The 16,656-nt window shown below is 42.3% G+C and overlaps 2 protein-coding genes across 2 annotated transcripts in view; one reads left to right on the forward strand and one right to left on the reverse strand.

Annotated features, from left to right (window-relative positions):
- Nucleotides 1-2,584, reverse strand: part of NVL (nuclear VCP like) — a 48,336-nt gene extending 45,752 nt beyond the window's left edge. Inside the window, exon 1 of the mRNA XM_060754192.2 lies at nt 2,396-2,584. Coding sequence (XP_060610175.2) covers nt 2,396-2,569 — 174 coding nt within the window. The 5' untranslated portion in view covers nt 2,570-2,584. The remainder of the gene's footprint in view (nt 1-2,395) is intronic.
- Nucleotides 2,585-2,745: 161 nt separating this feature from the next.
- On the forward strand, nt 2,746-14,065 carry CNIH4 (cornichon family member 4). Its single transcript, XM_060754197.2, has 5 exons — nt 2,746-2,961; nt 10,691-10,759; nt 11,700-11,812; nt 13,192-13,332; nt 13,857-14,065. The coding sequence occupies exons 1-5, from the start codon at nt 2,893-2,895 to the stop codon at nt 13,882-13,884; spliced, it is 420 nt and encodes a 139-aa protein (XP_060610180.1). The 5' UTR covers nt 2,746-2,892; the 3' UTR covers nt 13,885-14,065.
- The last annotated feature ends 2,591 nt before the right edge of the window (nt 14,066-16,656 follow it).

A 16,656-nucleotide genomic window follows, 5' to 3' on the forward strand; every position in this document is an offset into this window, starting at 1 on the left:
TGGAGATGTCTCTGCCTTGGTCCTTTCACTACTGGCCGCTACTTCCTGGCGGATGTCAGGTGGTGCAATACTGGCTAAGCGGTGTAATTTCTCCAGTGGTGTAGGGCGCAGACACCCCGTGAGCCCCTGGTGCCGCAGTGGGTTAAAGCATTGTGCCAGCAGGACTGAAGACCGACAGGTCGCAGGTTCGAATCCGGGGAGAGGTGGATGAGCTCCCTCTATTAGCTCCAGCTCTTCATGCGGGGACATGAGAGAAGCCTCCCACAAGGATGATAACACATCAAAAAAATCATCCAGGCGTCCCCTGGGCAACGTCCTTGCAGACGGCCAATTCTCTCACAACAGGAGCGGTTGCTCCTGACACGACAAAAAAACCCCCCAAAAACCCCGTGATAATGCGGTATATCTCATTAAGAGCCACATCCACTGTTTTAGTGTGGTGAGATGTGTTCCACACTGGGCATGCGTACTCAGCAGCAGAGTAGCACAGCGCAAGGGCAGATGTCTTCACTGTATCTGGTTGTGATCCCCAGGTTGTGCCAGTCAGCTTTCGTATGATATTGTTTCTAGCACCCACTTTTTGCTTGATGTTCAGGCAGTGCTTCTTGTAGGTAAGAGCACGGTCCAGAGTGACTCCCAGGTATTTGGGTGTGCTGCAATGCTCCAGTGGGATTCCTTCCCAGGTAATCCTTAGAGCTCGGGATGCTTGTCTGTTCTTGAGGTGAAAGGCACATGTCTGTGTTTTAGATGGGTTGGGGATCAGCTGGTTTTCCCTGTAATAGGCAGTGAGAGCACCTAGAGCAGTGGTTCTCAACCTGGGGTCCCCAGATGTTTTTGGCCTACAACTCCCAGAAATCTCAGCCAGTTTATCAGCTGTTAGGATTTCTGGGCATTGTAGGCCGAAAACATCTGGGGACCCCAGGTTGAGAACCACTGACCTAGAGCTTCGGAGAGCTTCTGTTCTACCATCTCAAAGCTCCCTGCTTGAGTAGTAATAGCACGATCATCAGCATAGATGAAACTCTCTGTCCCTTCTGGCAGTGGCTGGTCATTCGTGTAGATGTTGAACATGGAAGCACGCTCCCCTGAGGCAGGCTGTTCTTCTGTTTCCGCCATCTGCTTCTCTGGCCCTGGAATTCAACAAAAAAGCTCCTGTTTTGTAGCAGGTTTCCTATGAGGCGGGTGAGGTGGTAGTCCTTTGTGATATTATACATGGGCAGGAGCAGCCAGAAGGCGTGGAGGCTGCTGAGACGGTTGAGCAACGACCCCTCACAAACTAATACCCATGCCAACATAAAGGCAGACCAGATAGCACACCAACTTTTGAAGAATGGGAAACCCAACTTTGCCACCAAAGTAGGAAAGAAACCAATAGCCAGACAACAAGAGATTGAGAACAACAACCTCCATGAACCCTTTAAAGGTAAAGGTAGTCCCCTGACATTAAGTCCAGTCATGTCTGACTCTGGGGTGTGGTGCTCATCTCCATTTCTAAGCCGAAGAGCCAGCGTTGTCCGTAGACACCTCCAAGGTCATGGGGCCGGCATGACTGCATGGAGTGCCGTTACCTTCCCACCGGAGTGGTACCTATTGATCTACTCACATTTGCATGTTTTCGAACTGCTAGGTTGGCAGAAGCTAGGGCTGACAGCGGAAGCTCACGCCGTTCCCCGGAATCGAACCTGCGACCTTTCGATCAACAAGCTCAGCAGCTCAGTGTTTTAACCCACTGCGCCACCGGGGGCTCCCTTTTCGAACTGCTAGGTTGGCAGAAGCTAGGGCTGACAGCGGAAGGTCACGCCGCTCCCCGGTTTGTCACCAAAGTAGGAAAGAAACCAATAGCCAGACAACCAGAGATTGAGAACAACAATCTTCATGAACTCTTTACATCTACTGAACTGGCTCTCAATAAATGTAAAAAATGGCAAAGCAGCTGGCTTGGATGATCTAGGGATGGGTTGGGGATCAGCTGGTTTTCCCTGTAATAGGCAGTAAGAGCACCTAGAGCTGAAAAAATGAAATGCAAAGATACAATATGTGTGATGCCTGACTCAACAACACTCCATGTGAGAAAGATCTTGGAGTCTTTGTGGACAACAAGTTGAACACAAGCCAACAGTGTGATGCAGCAGCTAAAAATTGTGGGAGTTGCAGTCCAAAACACCTGAAGGGAAAGCTCTAGCTTAAGAGGCTGAAGGGGGAAAAGGGCCTGAGGCTGTTAGGAATGGTGGGAGTTGCAGTCCAAAACACCTGGAGGGAGGGCCCAAGTTGGCCCATACCTGCCTAAACTGTGGTGGGTTTAAAAAAGAAGCGTCAGAGTTCAGCCTCCGCCTCAGTTCCAGTCCAGGCCCAAATGTGGGCGACCACAGGGAAAGATACACGAGAGGAAGGATACCTGCTTCACCCGCTGCTTGAGCCCGCGGTCTCCCAGGACGAAGCGGCTGCCCGCACGATTCCGCATGGCGGCCCCACGGCGCTCAGTTCCACTCTCACGCCGAAGGCGGAGCCAGGCCTTGCATGAGGCCCCCAGGGGCTGGCCTACGCGCCTGATTATCCGGAAAGCAGCCATTGCTGTCGAAAGCTGCCTCCCCAAACTTCAAAAACGAATCCTCGTTATAGACTTTTAGTCCAGCAGGGGGGAAAACAGAGACATTTCCACAACAGATCCCTATTTTTACCAAGGCATCCATTTAGACACCTATAACAGCCTTTTAGGTCCCATTGCCCCGCCCCCTCCGTACTCTCCATACACCCGAGTCACGTGGGAAAGAAGAAAAAAATCACAGCAACCGAAAGCAAAGAAAAGGGGCGGTTGTTGGCTACGGTGGCCGCCGAAGGATAAAAAAGTGGGGCGTGGTTGACTACGGTGGCCGCCCGGCGAGCGACGGTGGGATGGAGTCGGTGGTGTTCATTTTCTCCCTCATTGATTGCTGCGCCCTGATTTTCCTGTCGGTTTATTTCGTATCCTTCAGAGACGGTGAAGAGGAGAGGAGAGGGGAGGGCGGCTGGGTGGGGAGGGAGTGCCTTGACAGGGTGGCGGGCTGTGAAGGGGCGTCGTGCGCCCGAATCACTGCCTTGCTTGAGGCCTGGTCTTCTCAAGGACTGGCAGGGGAAGGCGAAGGGGAAGGGGCCGCGCCAGGGTTGGGTCCAGTTGGCGCGCCTCTACACCAGGCATGGGCCAACTTGGGCCCTCCAGGTGTTTTGGAGTGCAACTCAGCGGCTGAGGGGGAAAAGGAAAGGGCCTGAGGCTGTTAGGAATGGTGGGAGTTGCACTCCAAAACACCTGAAGGGAAAGCTCTAGCTTAAGAGGCTGAAGGGGGAAAAGGAAGGGGCCTGAGGCTGTTAGGAATGGTGGGAGTTGCAGTCCAAGACCTCTGAAGGGAAAGCCCTAGCTTAAGCGGCTGAGGGGGAAAAGGAAGGGGCCTGAGGCTGTTAGGAATGGTGGGAGTTGCACTCCAAAACACCTGAAGAGAAAGCTCTAGCTTAAGAGGCTCAAGGGGGAAAAAGAAGGGACCTGAGGCTGTTAGGAATGGTGGGAGTTGCAGTCCAAAACACCTGAAGAGAAAGCCCTAGATTAAGCGGATGAGGGGGGAAAAGAAGGGGCCTGAGGCTGGGAGGAATGGTGGGAATTGAAGTCCAAAACACCTGAAGAGAAAGCCCTAGCTTAAGCAGCTGAGGGGGGAAAACAAAGGGGCCTGAGGCTGTTAGGAATGGTGGGAGTTGAAGTCCAAAACACCTAAAGAGAAAGCCCTAGCTTAAACAGCTGAAGGGGTAAACGAAGGGGCCTGAAGCTATTAGGAATTGTGGGAGCAGAAGTCCACAACACCTGGAGAGAGGGCTCAAGTTCACCCATGCCTGCTCTACACCAAACCTTGGCCCACCTGGTATATTGGTCCTCAACTCTCACCATTCCTAACAGTCTACATTCCTAATAGCCATGCCTGGTCCACACTGTTGAATTAATACATTCTGTAACTTCTCGTTCTATCAAGATGGTTCTGGTGTATCACTTATGCTTAGTCTCAGGAGGTCAATGTCCTTTGGCAAAGGCTGGCTCCGGCCCATCCACACTGGGCATTTATTGCAGTTCAAACTGTGGGAACCAGACAACAGACTCTCCCAAAAGTGGGTGAAAATAAGAAAGAAAGCTCTTTGTGTTCATCAGGAGTCTGTGGTTTGTGTCCCCACCACGCAGACTCCAAACCGCGTCAAAAGTATGATAGCTGAGACCCTACAAACCCTATGCTAGTTGCGCAACGTCCGTCAGAATTAATGAAGAGAAGTCTGCTTGGAGTGTTTCCAGCTGCTAGGGCTGCTTTCTTCAAAGGGTGGAAAGTGTGCTGACGGCCGGGGAAGGTTTTTACAAAGTCCTAGTGTGAACAGGGTGGTAGGGTTAGGGTTGCCATGCCTCAATACTATGGAATTGTGAGGCACCCACACTCTTTGGCAGAGAAGGCTAAAGACCTTATACAACTGCAACTCCCATGAATGAGAATCATGGGAGTGGTTAACAGCTTTCATTTTAGAGTGTAGATGCACAATTCCTTTTAAAAGGAAACTGAGGTGGTTGTATTGATGGTAGAAAGGCCATGCTTTGAACAGGCAACTCACAACAACTCTTATTTGTTGAAATGAGTAGGAATAAAGAATTGGGTAGGAATGGGCTGAGGTAACTCGGCCTTTCACACAGCCATATAACCCAGAATATCAAGGCAGAAAATCCTACAATATCTGCTTTGAACTGGGTTATCTGAGTCCACATTGCCATATATTCCAGTTCAAAGAAGAAAATGGTGGGATTTTCTTCAGCTGTGTGGAAGGGGCCTCAGTGAGAGCCCTGAAATTTCCCCTTATAAGCAATAGAAATAATTGAACTTCTCTTGATTTTTACCCAGATCCTAAATTGGTTGAACACAAGATTATTGCCTCTAACTTGGCTGGATCCATTGCCAAGGGAGAGATAAACGAATCAATTTGGCACATATATATATATAGAGATAAACGAATGACACGAAATAATGCTTTATGAGTAGCATTTGAGCACGTTTTAAATAAGAAAGCACAGAGAAATCTTTGCCTATGTTGCTTGTTGAAAGCTGTCCTGAGTCCCTCTTTGGAGATTGGGAAGGACGGGGTATGAATGTTATAAATAAATAAATATGTTGGAGAAGAGGAGGCTTTATTTGACAGCCTTCTTGGTTTCTCTGTTGGGCACCAAGATGGGAGAGAGCACTCTATCTACTTCTGGTAGTCCATTTACTGTCTTACTTGGAATTCTATGCATTGCTTGCATGCAGATCCTGCTCCTCTGTGGCAATCAGGACAAGTTTGGTTGAGTTGGTGGACTTTGGTAATTGCCCAATCACACTAATTCCTGAGAACTATCATGCATTCTGTTTGTGCAATAAATTGTTCAGAAAAGTTCACTGTGGATTAGTACGTTCCCTGTTGCTATAATACTCTAATATAAGATTTTGTTTGTAGTTCAGTGCAACATACTATTCAGCACTGCTTTATAAAATTACTTGATGTAGTATTTTTATTGCAATTTTAAATTAAATGTGTGATGAGACTGCACATGGAAGGTTGTCAGTTTTACATACTATAATATTCCACTTTCTGATTGTTGTCTTGCGTAACATTTTTTTTTAGCAAACTTCACTATTTGGTAAAACGTTGATTCAGTCTTGATTATCATAGTTTTATGGTAGAAAGTGTGACTACATGAAAAGTAATTCAGATCTCTTGAGATTGTAACACAATCAGTTTAAGTATGGAGTGAGCTATACTACCAGGGTGCTGTTTGTGTGGGAGGCATATTCTAGTGTTAGATGTATCTGTTTGGAAGTAAATCGTGTTTGATTGTGATTCACTTGCAGGCAAAAGTTACAGCCCAGTGTTTTCATCTTATCCACTGCTGTGTACAGTTGTTTTATTATACCTTTGCTGTGTTCAGTTGTTTTATTATACCATTGGATACAAAGGGCAAATGTGGACTTCAGATTCTTTTCAGGCTCTTTTAGTATGTTTTCTGTGTCATTATGTACTCAGGACGATCCCTTTTAAATGGAGTTAAGAGGAGTTATTTATATAAAAGTATTATCCCATATCTTCCTGTAAGATATTCAGGCATGAAAGTGTTGCGTAAAATTTTGGTTGTTTTTTAAGTCCAGAGATCTTGGTTTTTGTTTCTTCTGAATAAATACCTATATTATACAAGTAGCCTTAGTGTTGCATGACTAGTATTTCCAGTATCTTTAAAAAGTTTTTTTTGTTTTTTTTTTTACAAATACAGGGTATTAGGTGTACGTGCTTTTGTATGTTGGACACAATGGAGCACTTAAAACTTTAGTATAATACCTTGTGTCACTCAGCTTCAAAATATTCAGTAGAATATTTGTTGCTAAAATGTGTTAATGACACCCCATGTATTCGTCTATTTCTAAAACTCATAGTACTTTGGCTGAAAATGGAAGCACCAAGACCCAATTCAGTTGTAAAAGGAAACTATGGTTGCTTGATATGTGAATAAAGTCTGATAACTGTTGGTCTGTGTGTGAATGTGTGCCATCAAGCAAGAGATTGAGAAAGTTGGTTCTGATTTTGAGACAAGAGTTCTCTGTGAAATCTGAATTCTCTGAATTATTGTTTATTAAATTATGATTGATTCCAGAATCAAATCATGATTTTAGATCTTGTTTTAGTATTTTCTTGACTTGTACTCCATTGCTGTATTCATAATTCTTCATGTGACTCACAGACTTCCATTAAAACAGTGGTTTCCAACCTTTAGTCCTCCAATTGCTTTGGATTTCAAGTCCCAGAAATCCCAGCCAGTTTACCAGCTGTTAGGAATTGTGGGAGCTGAAGTCCAAAACACCTGGAGGACCAAAAGTTGGAAACCACTGCATTAAAATATATGGTTAAAAGATAAGGTAAAGGTAGTCCCCTGACATTAAGTCCAGTCATGTCTGACTCTAGGGTGTGGTGCTCATCTCCATTTCTAAGCCGAAGAGCCAGCGTTATCCGTAGACCTCCAAGGTCATGTGGCCGCCATGATTGTATGGAGCGCTGTTACCTTCCCGCCGGAACGGTACCTATTGATCTACTCACATTTGCATATTTTCGAACTGCTAGGTTGGCAGAAGCTAGGGCTGACAGCGGAAGCTCACGCCGCTCCCCAGAATCGAACCTGCGACCTTTCGATCAACAAGCTCAGCACCTCAGTGCTTTAACCCACTGCGCCACCGGGGGCTCCAGTATTCTAACCAAAATATATGGTTAGAACTATTAATTTCCTAAAATCAATACAAATGTAAAATTATAAATATTAAAAATAACTAATTATAAATAATTGCTGATCTATCCATAAAACAATACAGATAGGAATAATAATAGATTCAATGTGCATATTGGGTACTGTTCTATTATCTGGGTGGAGGCCATTAGGGGGTATTAGAGGGAGAAGGATAGTCCATTTTATTGGGGGTGGGTGGGTTTGAAGGAGGAAAACCATTTTGCCCTGTTTTCCTGTTATTTCCCCCACCCATGTCCCTGTTGTGGAAATAACCCGCCTTTATGATATGGGCAGTGGGGAGGAGGAGTAACCAGTAAAGTGGGGAAAATTGTTTTCTCCTTCAACTCCCCCACCATCACCCGGTAAAATGAACCATGGCTCCCTTGTGGTCTCCCTCCAGGTAATGGAACAGGACCGCATAATTGTTCTCTAAATGTTTATATGAGGAAATTTTTAAACTGCTGCATGAAATATGAAAGTTTGAGGAATTACAGGATCTCTACAGAAAGGGAGCTTGCTAACCAGGGTGTGCCATGTGGGGCAATTGTTTGAATCACACTATTCCAAAGCACCAGCAGGAGAGCTATCCTGGCTCATCTTAAATCCTTGTTAGATCAGTATTGAGAGCCAAAAGTGGCATAATGGTTTGGATGTTGGATTGGGACTTTGTAGACTAAGGTTCAGATCTCTGCTGAGCCACAGTCTCTCAGCCTCAGAGGAGAGCAAGTGCAACCCTGCTCTGAGTAAATTCTACCAAGAAAATAGCTTAGGTCAGAAATTACCTGAAGGCACACAACAGCAGATCAATATTAAATCAGGTGATCTTAAGTTCCTGGGTGCTGAATAATTTAGAGCTTTGTAGATTAATAATGAAAGCTTACATTGGGGCTCATTACTCATTGGCAGCCAATACAGCAATTTTAGAATGGATGTTAATGTTTTCTCATTGCTGTCTCTACATTGCAATCAGATATGCCATCAGCCTACAGACATATCGAGCAAAGTTGTACACATAGTGCATTTCACTAGTCCAGTCAGGAAGACATTCAAGCAGGGATTGCTGTGGCCAAATTATTCTTGCCTAGAAACAAAGATAGCTGTGAGACCAGAAATACCTGATCAGCCTTACCATTAAGGGTTAGCTTGGTATCAAGCCCTGTGCCTAAACTAAACACCTCCTCTTCTTCATTGCCCACAGCAAGGTGTCTAACCCATTTTCAGACCTGACAAACCCCAACTGCCCTTTATATGCCCTCAGGATGCATGACTGACATTGATCCCATAACTCATGACCCAGTTGTGCTCTAAACATTTCCGCAGGACCACAATATTTTGGAGTCCAGTTTGATGCAATGGTGAATTGTTTTTCTCCTAAAGTCTTTTGTAAAACCGTTAGCGTTCCTCTGGTTGGTTTCTGCTGTAGATCTCCCTACATTGTCACAACTTAGAAGAACTCCATGGGGCAATTGACTGAATATATAACAGTGGTAAAGAAGTTCGCTTTCTTTGTCAGTATCCTATAATAGGCATGGCAATATACTGTTCTGATTTTTTAAATTCATATTCAGACCAAGAATTAATCTATCTTTGTTCTAGCTGACATATAGTATGTTTCTACATGGCTTAACCTGACAAGGATGATGATGATGATGATAATGATAATAATAATAATTTGTTTTTAACCAGCCCTATCTCCCCAAGGAGACCTCCTTAGATGAAAAAATAAGTGCCAGAGTAATAACCCAGCTGGAACCAGAGGTGACTTGCAGAATCTAATCAATTCCAAGCAGCACTTGTAAATTTGAAGAGAAAGGGGCTCTGCACCTTGTTGTGCACCAACAGTTAACATCTAAGGACCAGAAATGCCAGAGATCATCTTCTTCCCTTTAGGAAAACTATGCCAGTTTAGTGAGGCTAGCAAGGCTAATTTACTAACGGCTCATTTAAGGCCATACTTCATAACCTTCTGGTGAGATTGTTATCCTCTGCTGTGTGTATTTCTGACCTTTGGCTTGACTCTGGACTAATCACTCCAGCAGCTCCCTTCTGTTTCAGATTAAGCTCAGCAGTACTTGCTTTGTTTGACTTTGGACTGTCTGGATTACACTTCTCCTTTTATTAAATCTAGTACCAGTTCGAGAGTTACTTTAAGTTACTTACGTGGTTACCCTCTGCAAACTGGAGGTATGCATTCCTACCTTAAAATAAGCTGGTTTTGTTTCTCAATTCCTCCAAAACCCAAAGGATTCTCCTATTTCTGTGGAACCAGAGAAGGCATTTTGGAGCAATCATGTTGATGTCCTTATTCATATTATCATTCCATACTGAAAAAAGTGCATTCAGGAATTCTTCAGATTTCATAAACTTCTAGAGATATATTATTCTAACCTGTACTTCAGCATTACAGAGGAGATTAGTCACAGTCAGTCCAAATTCCACCACGAATTGATACGGCCATTACAACAGGGTCACTTATAACTTTTCCTCCACCTTAATTTCCTCCACCCTACAGCAAATGGCAGATCAAGAGTATTTCCATCAACATGTTTTGGATCAATGGTGTAGTGAGACAGTTTCACAATTATCACAGCAGCCATTAGGTCCTAAATTGGATCCAGCAGGGTGGTTTCTGCATGACTATCAAAGCCTCACAAGACAATAATGTTCTAGGTCTTCACCTCTGCCAGCTGAGTTAGAGAGCCAGTTGCATAGTGGAGTAAACAAGTATTTTGATGAATAATCTCCGAATTCAGATGTCATGTTTAGTTGAAAAACAAAAGTTAATTTCCTCATTTGGTTGCATGAAAAAGGATAGGAAGGGAGTAAGGAGGCATATTACAGACGTTTATATAATGGGATGTGAGTTACTTTTCTTTTTGGCTGTATCAAAAGTAGAGGGGTATCGTGTTGTATGCTTGTACTACAGAAGCTATTTTACCAATAGTGTTCAATGTATGAAGTACAGTTATACAGTTAAACAGTAAGAAATAGTGATATGATCTGTAGTTTCTCCAGGTGCAGGCACTGTCAATGGATCCCTTGAACTTCCTTCTTGTGACATAATTTATAATAACTGTTGTGACAAATGACACTGGATTTTGGATTTTGGCTTTTTGCTACCTGCATTGATACTCAATTTATATGAGTGTTGCTTGGGGAGATATGGATTATGCTACCACTGATAAACAGATACTATGACATGGTTCACCATTTGAAGTTTACGTCCTGTGGTCTTTCCTCACAGCAGTAGATTCTTTTGCTTTTTGATATCTATATAAATATTTCACCAACTGTTTTACTGCTTGCGTGTAACAAGGCATTTCTGTCTCATATAAAAGAAGCACTGGATAAAGTTGTGGATAAAGTGTAATCATTCCTTATCTTAATCTTCAGATAATTACTCTTTCAGATTTGGAATGTGACTACATTAATGCTAGATCTTGCTGCTCTAAACTAAATAAAGTAAGTTTTGGTTCTCTGTGAAAAAGGAAGATATTCTGTTTGACAAAAGATTTGGATGTGTTTATGTCATATTCTTTATTGCTATGAAATATCAGCATAATACAGCTAGCCCTCCATATATGAGAGTTCTGCACCTGCAGATTCAAACAATCATAGATTGATAACATTCAAAAATTAATGCAATGCTGCATAAGAGGAATCTACTTTACTGAAAAGTCAATGAGAAGATCAGATTTGAAAAGTAATTGCATGGCACTGTGATGTTGAGAGTGAGGAGGTGGAGGCAGAGGATTCATAAGCTGCACTTTCTCTTCAGTGCTGGAAATCAAAGGGGCTGCATCACTGGGGAGTACTTGCCTCTTTGCAGTGCCTTTGTGTATCAGAGTGATCAGCAGGGGGTCTGTTCCTGACTCACTGATGCATGATCCAGCTTCTGCCTGGTTTGTCGGCCCACGACTCAGAGTCAATCATCCACAGATACCAAGGGCCAACTGCATATTCTTTTATACATTACTGTGTTAGATTGCATTTGCGTTTTTTTTTAAACAGTGGAGTAATCTGAATGAGACATTTGAACCAGATATAAATGGTAACAAATCTATAAACTAATTCTGTGTTGCCCTGTGAATAACAGTAAATCTCAGACTGCTATGTTTACCATTTGGGGTGGTTTTGATTGGGTGCAGAGGGACATACATAACGACAGGGCAACTCTAGGAGTTTAGGGAGCTGTATTAGCCCCCAGGAGACCTGTAAGTAATGCGAAACGTATTGAAATAAAAACAGCAATGAAATTGAAATGGGGACGTTCCCATTCATGGAGAAGGCTTTGTGCTCAGATCTGGATTTTCCAGTCTGTGGGTCCTTGAAGTCCAGAAAGAATGGTCCCACAAACGGTTATGTACAATTTGTGACTTCTTTAAAAACTTCTCTTTTCCAGTGGGTGATCCCTGAATTGATTGGCCATACCATTGTTACAGTATTAATGCTTATTTCACTGCACTGGTTCATCTTCCTCCTCAATTTACCTGTTGCAACCTGGAATATCTATAGGTAAGGGCAACTGGAAGTTATGGGTATTTATGAAAATGCTATTGTTTCAGAAAATGGAATGTTGTGGACGATGCCGTTTATACTCTTCTGCTTAGTGAAAAACCAGGTGCACTTTATAAAGTGTTTGATTTGTTTTATCATTTATGAAATCAGCCAGTTTTTGGTTGGAATCATTTATTTTTGTAGTAAATTATCCAGGGTTTTTAATGTATATATTTAATGTTGTTATTGCTAAGGATTTTTCAGAACATTGCTCACTATATGTGCTGTGAAGGCTGTTTGTTCCTCACCTGGATGAGGAGATCCATGTTTGGATGCAGCAACCATAGTCATAAAGCAGCTAAACATCAAGTCAGTGCTGATATCACCTCTCTGAATGCTGTTACTTTCAATGGGAGACCTGCATCCCTATACATATTTTGATATAACTAGTCACACATAAGTACAACTTGTATATGTGACTAGAGGAATGTGTATTAAGGTACTATGAAAAATTATCAACTGCATAAACTTGCTCGAATATGTGATTTTATTTCAAGAAACAGCCTTGTCATTTCTGAAGTTACGGTACTAAACATAATATTTGCTTGTATTTTGTTGGCTATGTGCTTTTGCTGTCAGTGAACTCATCTGTATGAGAAAAAAGTATTTGAAACCTCTGGCCAGTTCACTTGCTGTGGTATAGAAGTTATGTTTGCATGGTTTTGTTGTCAATGAATCTATGTACATGTATTTCCCTCCATTGCCTCTGCAAAGTCACAATTTCACAATTTCAATTACCATGACAGCTGCTTTAGATCAGCCAGAATAAAGTTGATGCTTAGGCTCCTATAGAACAATGCTGCCACAATTAACAGATAAACCCACCTGGAAGTTTGGAGGAGCATATTTAAACACAAGGAGTTCAGTGGGGAGAAAGGGGCAGCTCATTTACACAGGTGGATACTTATGTGATACTGCATACAGCCCTGGTTTCTTACACCACAGAAAGAAAAATTAGTGAGGAAAATGTCCAATTAAGTGGTGAGGAAATTGTCCAGCCTAGCCTCACTGCTACTTATATTGGAGGCTCTCCTATTCAGCCTCAGCTGTTCTCTGTTCCTTTCTGCATTTTGATCAGTTTATTGTCTGCCTCATGTTGCACTTCACTCTCCTGAAAAGGAACAAGCTTTTCAACATCCATTTTTTCAGATCTCTGCTAAGTTTTGTTGTGTCCATTCCCTCCCATCCTGTTTGCCTGTGTCCTTTTCTCTACTTCTGTGATGATGCCACACCTTTTGTCTTCTGCTCACTCAAGTGATTGTCTTACTGAATATGAATTGTGTCACCTTGGCATTGGAGTATATGTGCTGAGACATTTCTCCTTGAAACCTTTCCAGGTACATTATGGTTCCCAGTGGAAACATGGGAGTATTTGATCCCACAGAGATCCATAATCGAGGGCAGCTAAAATCACACATGAAGGAAGCCATGATTAAACTTGGTTTTCACCTTCTTTGTTTTTTCATGTACCTTTATAGGTAAGTCCTTTGTCTTTACAACTAAAAGTCAGTAAAATGATTCCTGCTAATTAACGTTTAGCTGTAGAAGTAGAGGATCTTTATAAAGATCACAGCTGGGACTCTGCAACATTAGACAAATGCTGCTTCTTATGATCTTTGAAAACACCCATCCAAGTACTCCGTAGGGCTGACCCTACTGAGCTTCAAAGATCAAATGGGATGTGGCACCTTTAGGGTTTATGAAGCCCTTAGCATGTGTTATGCGGCCTTGATATAAGGGGATTCTAAACTTTGGCCGTACCTGAACAAATTTGATTTGGCAAGGAACTAATATGACAGAGAATGGGCTTGTACAATGAAACATTTTATCACCTGGAGCCACAATTTCCAGCTCTCCCGTAAGAGTTTGTGATTATATGGAATGATAGAAACTGAAACTATTAATCTTGCTAACAAAATAAATAAGCAGGTTACATAAGGATGTCTGTCTACTTGAAATTGGACTTGTGCATAAACCACTGCTATTTTCATTCTTTCTGCAGTATGATCCTGGCATTGATAAATGACTGAAGTCAAACAGGAGCTGTTAATAGTTGCCAAATTCTGAACTATCACTCCATTGAAAATGTTGTGGAACCAGGAGCAACATTCAAGTAAACCTACACCAGTGTCGTCATGCAGTATATTTTTCCTTTTTGAACAAAAACTATTTTTGCTGTATTTTTTAACATAAAATATTTAAAAACCATGATATTGAGTTTTTGGAAATATTGATTAGTTTCTATCTTTTCTATTGTATTACGTTCAGATTTATGTAAGAACGTTTTTTAGAATGTCAGCTATCAACAGGGACATTGAGTGAAGCAATAGCTATAAATAATGGTTCTTTTCTTAAGTGTAATCTGTATTATTTCACAGAAAGGCAGCTATTATAAACAAAATCCATCCATTTATTCATCTGAATCAAAGGTCACGGAAACAATGATCACGAACTAGCCCTTAGGCACTGAGTACATTCATTGACCTAATGTTGAGGCTTCAGTGCAGTGGTAGCCCTCCTCTCAGTATGGCTAGTTTCTTCTGCTTACATTTATGCCAGTGGCTGGCTTTGACAAACAAATCACATTTCATTATTATCACAGCTAGTAGTGCAGCACATGTTTTGCTAGCATAAACGTCTGCATGTAGTCCTCAGAAGCAGAAGGACTTTAGGGTTTTATATATCTAGCAACCAGAGTAAACAGCAGTAAGATGACATGGGCAATGACCTGGCTCAGACATGTCCCATGTTCATATCTCACACAATGTTTAAAGCACTATGTTTCAGTAAGGGATCTATTACACATAAGCAACAGTATTGGCTATTGCATAAAGAACGTGAGGAGAGGTAATTTAGAAGAAATAAATAAAATACTGTACCTTAATACTCCAGTAAGCGATAATGGAGGGTATAAGAGTTTCTAAAAGCAAAGAGGGCAAACTGATCCCAGTAAGCAGCATGCTGTATGGCTAGAGAAAATGCTACAACTGGTGTACGTTGACATTGGACAGTGAAAAAACTCATTCCAGGAGTACTATAAGGGCCAACAGCTACTTATTTCCCCATTCACCAAAATGGGGGGAAGTTTTACCTGTCCGTAAACAGTTGTTACCAGGCTGAACCATTACCAGACTGAAGTACTAATCTCACCTAGAGCAGCAGTGCTTTCTGTGCATAAAAAGGAAGTATCTCGTGAGTATAGATATAATCTATATAAAAATTCCTGTGACGCCACCCTTGGAACCCAGGGCTTAATTCTAAGTATCCATTGGCAACAAGAAGATACTTTCAGGTTAGGGTAGGTAGAAAAAGATATGCTAAAAGTAATAATTTGTGGTGATAGACTGTGGAATAGTTTAAGGGTTAAAATTAGAACAGTGTTGGAGAGTGAGTGTGATAACCTCTGTGTGTCATGGGTCCCATGTATAAGATATAGCATTCCCCAAATGCTAGGAGGGACTTTACCCCCTTCTGTCCTGTATCCCAATCAGCCATCACCTTCCTAACAAATCTGTCAACAGAACAGAGGAGCCTTCTCATTGCCAAGACCAATGTAATTTACTCTTACTCTATTTTTAAGGTTTTGAAAGAAATTAAGAAATTATTATGGACCATATCTGCAGAATCAGGCATCAGGCTTCTCATCAGAGTATTTTTTAGGAGCCCCTGGTAGTGCAGTGGGTTAAACCCTTGTGCCGACAGGACTGAAGACTGACAGGTCAGAGGTTAGAATTTGAGAGAGCGTAGACGACACTGAGAGAAGCCTCCCATAAGGATGGTAAAACATCAAAACATCCTGACGTCCCCTGGGCAACTTCCTTGCAGATGACCACTTTTCTCACACCAGAAGCGACTTGCAATTTCTCAAGTCACTCCTGACACGAAAAAAAAAATCAGTATTTTAATATATCTGGAAACATCCTTGACATTTTTGAGCCACCTGATTTCTGTAATTGAGCATGTATGTTCAAAGCCCCCCTGCACAAACCTGGTTTGCATTTTAATCATTTGTATTGCCAGAGTTCTCCTTTTCTTTTAAGATAGTTTCAAATCGCAAACCACATTTTGGAGTTCCTTTTTGCTTATGGAATCTAGTGATTTTCATGGGGCTCATTGCATTGTTCTGACATTGTGCTTGGGTTTTCGTCTGTTAAGTGTCTGGGGTTCAAATGTAGAGTCAGGAGGATACTTACCAAATTAGCTCCTTTTTTGGTTCACATGCAGTTCTCTCACATTTCATTGTTACAAACTTATGCCACGCTTGCAGTTGTATGTATAGACAGGCACATGTTGCCCTTTTCAAATACTAGTGTTCAGAGACAAATTATACTATGTAACAAAATTTGAAAAAAATTCTCTTAATCATAGAATTATAGAATTGGAAGAGACCATATGGGCCACTATCAAAGTATCCATGACAGATGGCCATTGAGCATGTTTAAAAGTTTCCATGGAAAGAGCATCCACCACACTCCGAGGTAGAGTTCCATTGTTGAACAGCATGTATGGTCAGAAAGGTCCACCTAATGTTCAGGTGGAATTTCCTTTCCTGTAATTTGAACCCATTGCCCCGAGTCCTAGTTTCAAGGGCAGCAGAAAACAAACCTGCTCTTTCTTCCTTATGACACCCTTTCACATATTTATACATGGCTATCATGCCTCTTCTTAACCTTCTCTTCTGCAGGCTAAACATATCCAGTTCTTTCAAGACGCTCCTTATAGGGCCTAGTCTCCAGAACTTTGGTCATTTTAGTTGCTCACCTCTGGACATGTTCCAGGTTGTCAGTATCTCTTTTGAACTG

The sequence above is a fragment of the Anolis sagrei genome, chromosome 1 (genome assembly GCF_037176765.1).
Source record: "Anolis sagrei isolate rAnoSag1 chromosome 1, rAnoSag1.mat, whole genome shotgun sequence".
NCBI lineage: Eukaryota > Metazoa > Chordata > Lepidosauria > Squamata > Dactyloidae > Anolis > Anolis sagrei.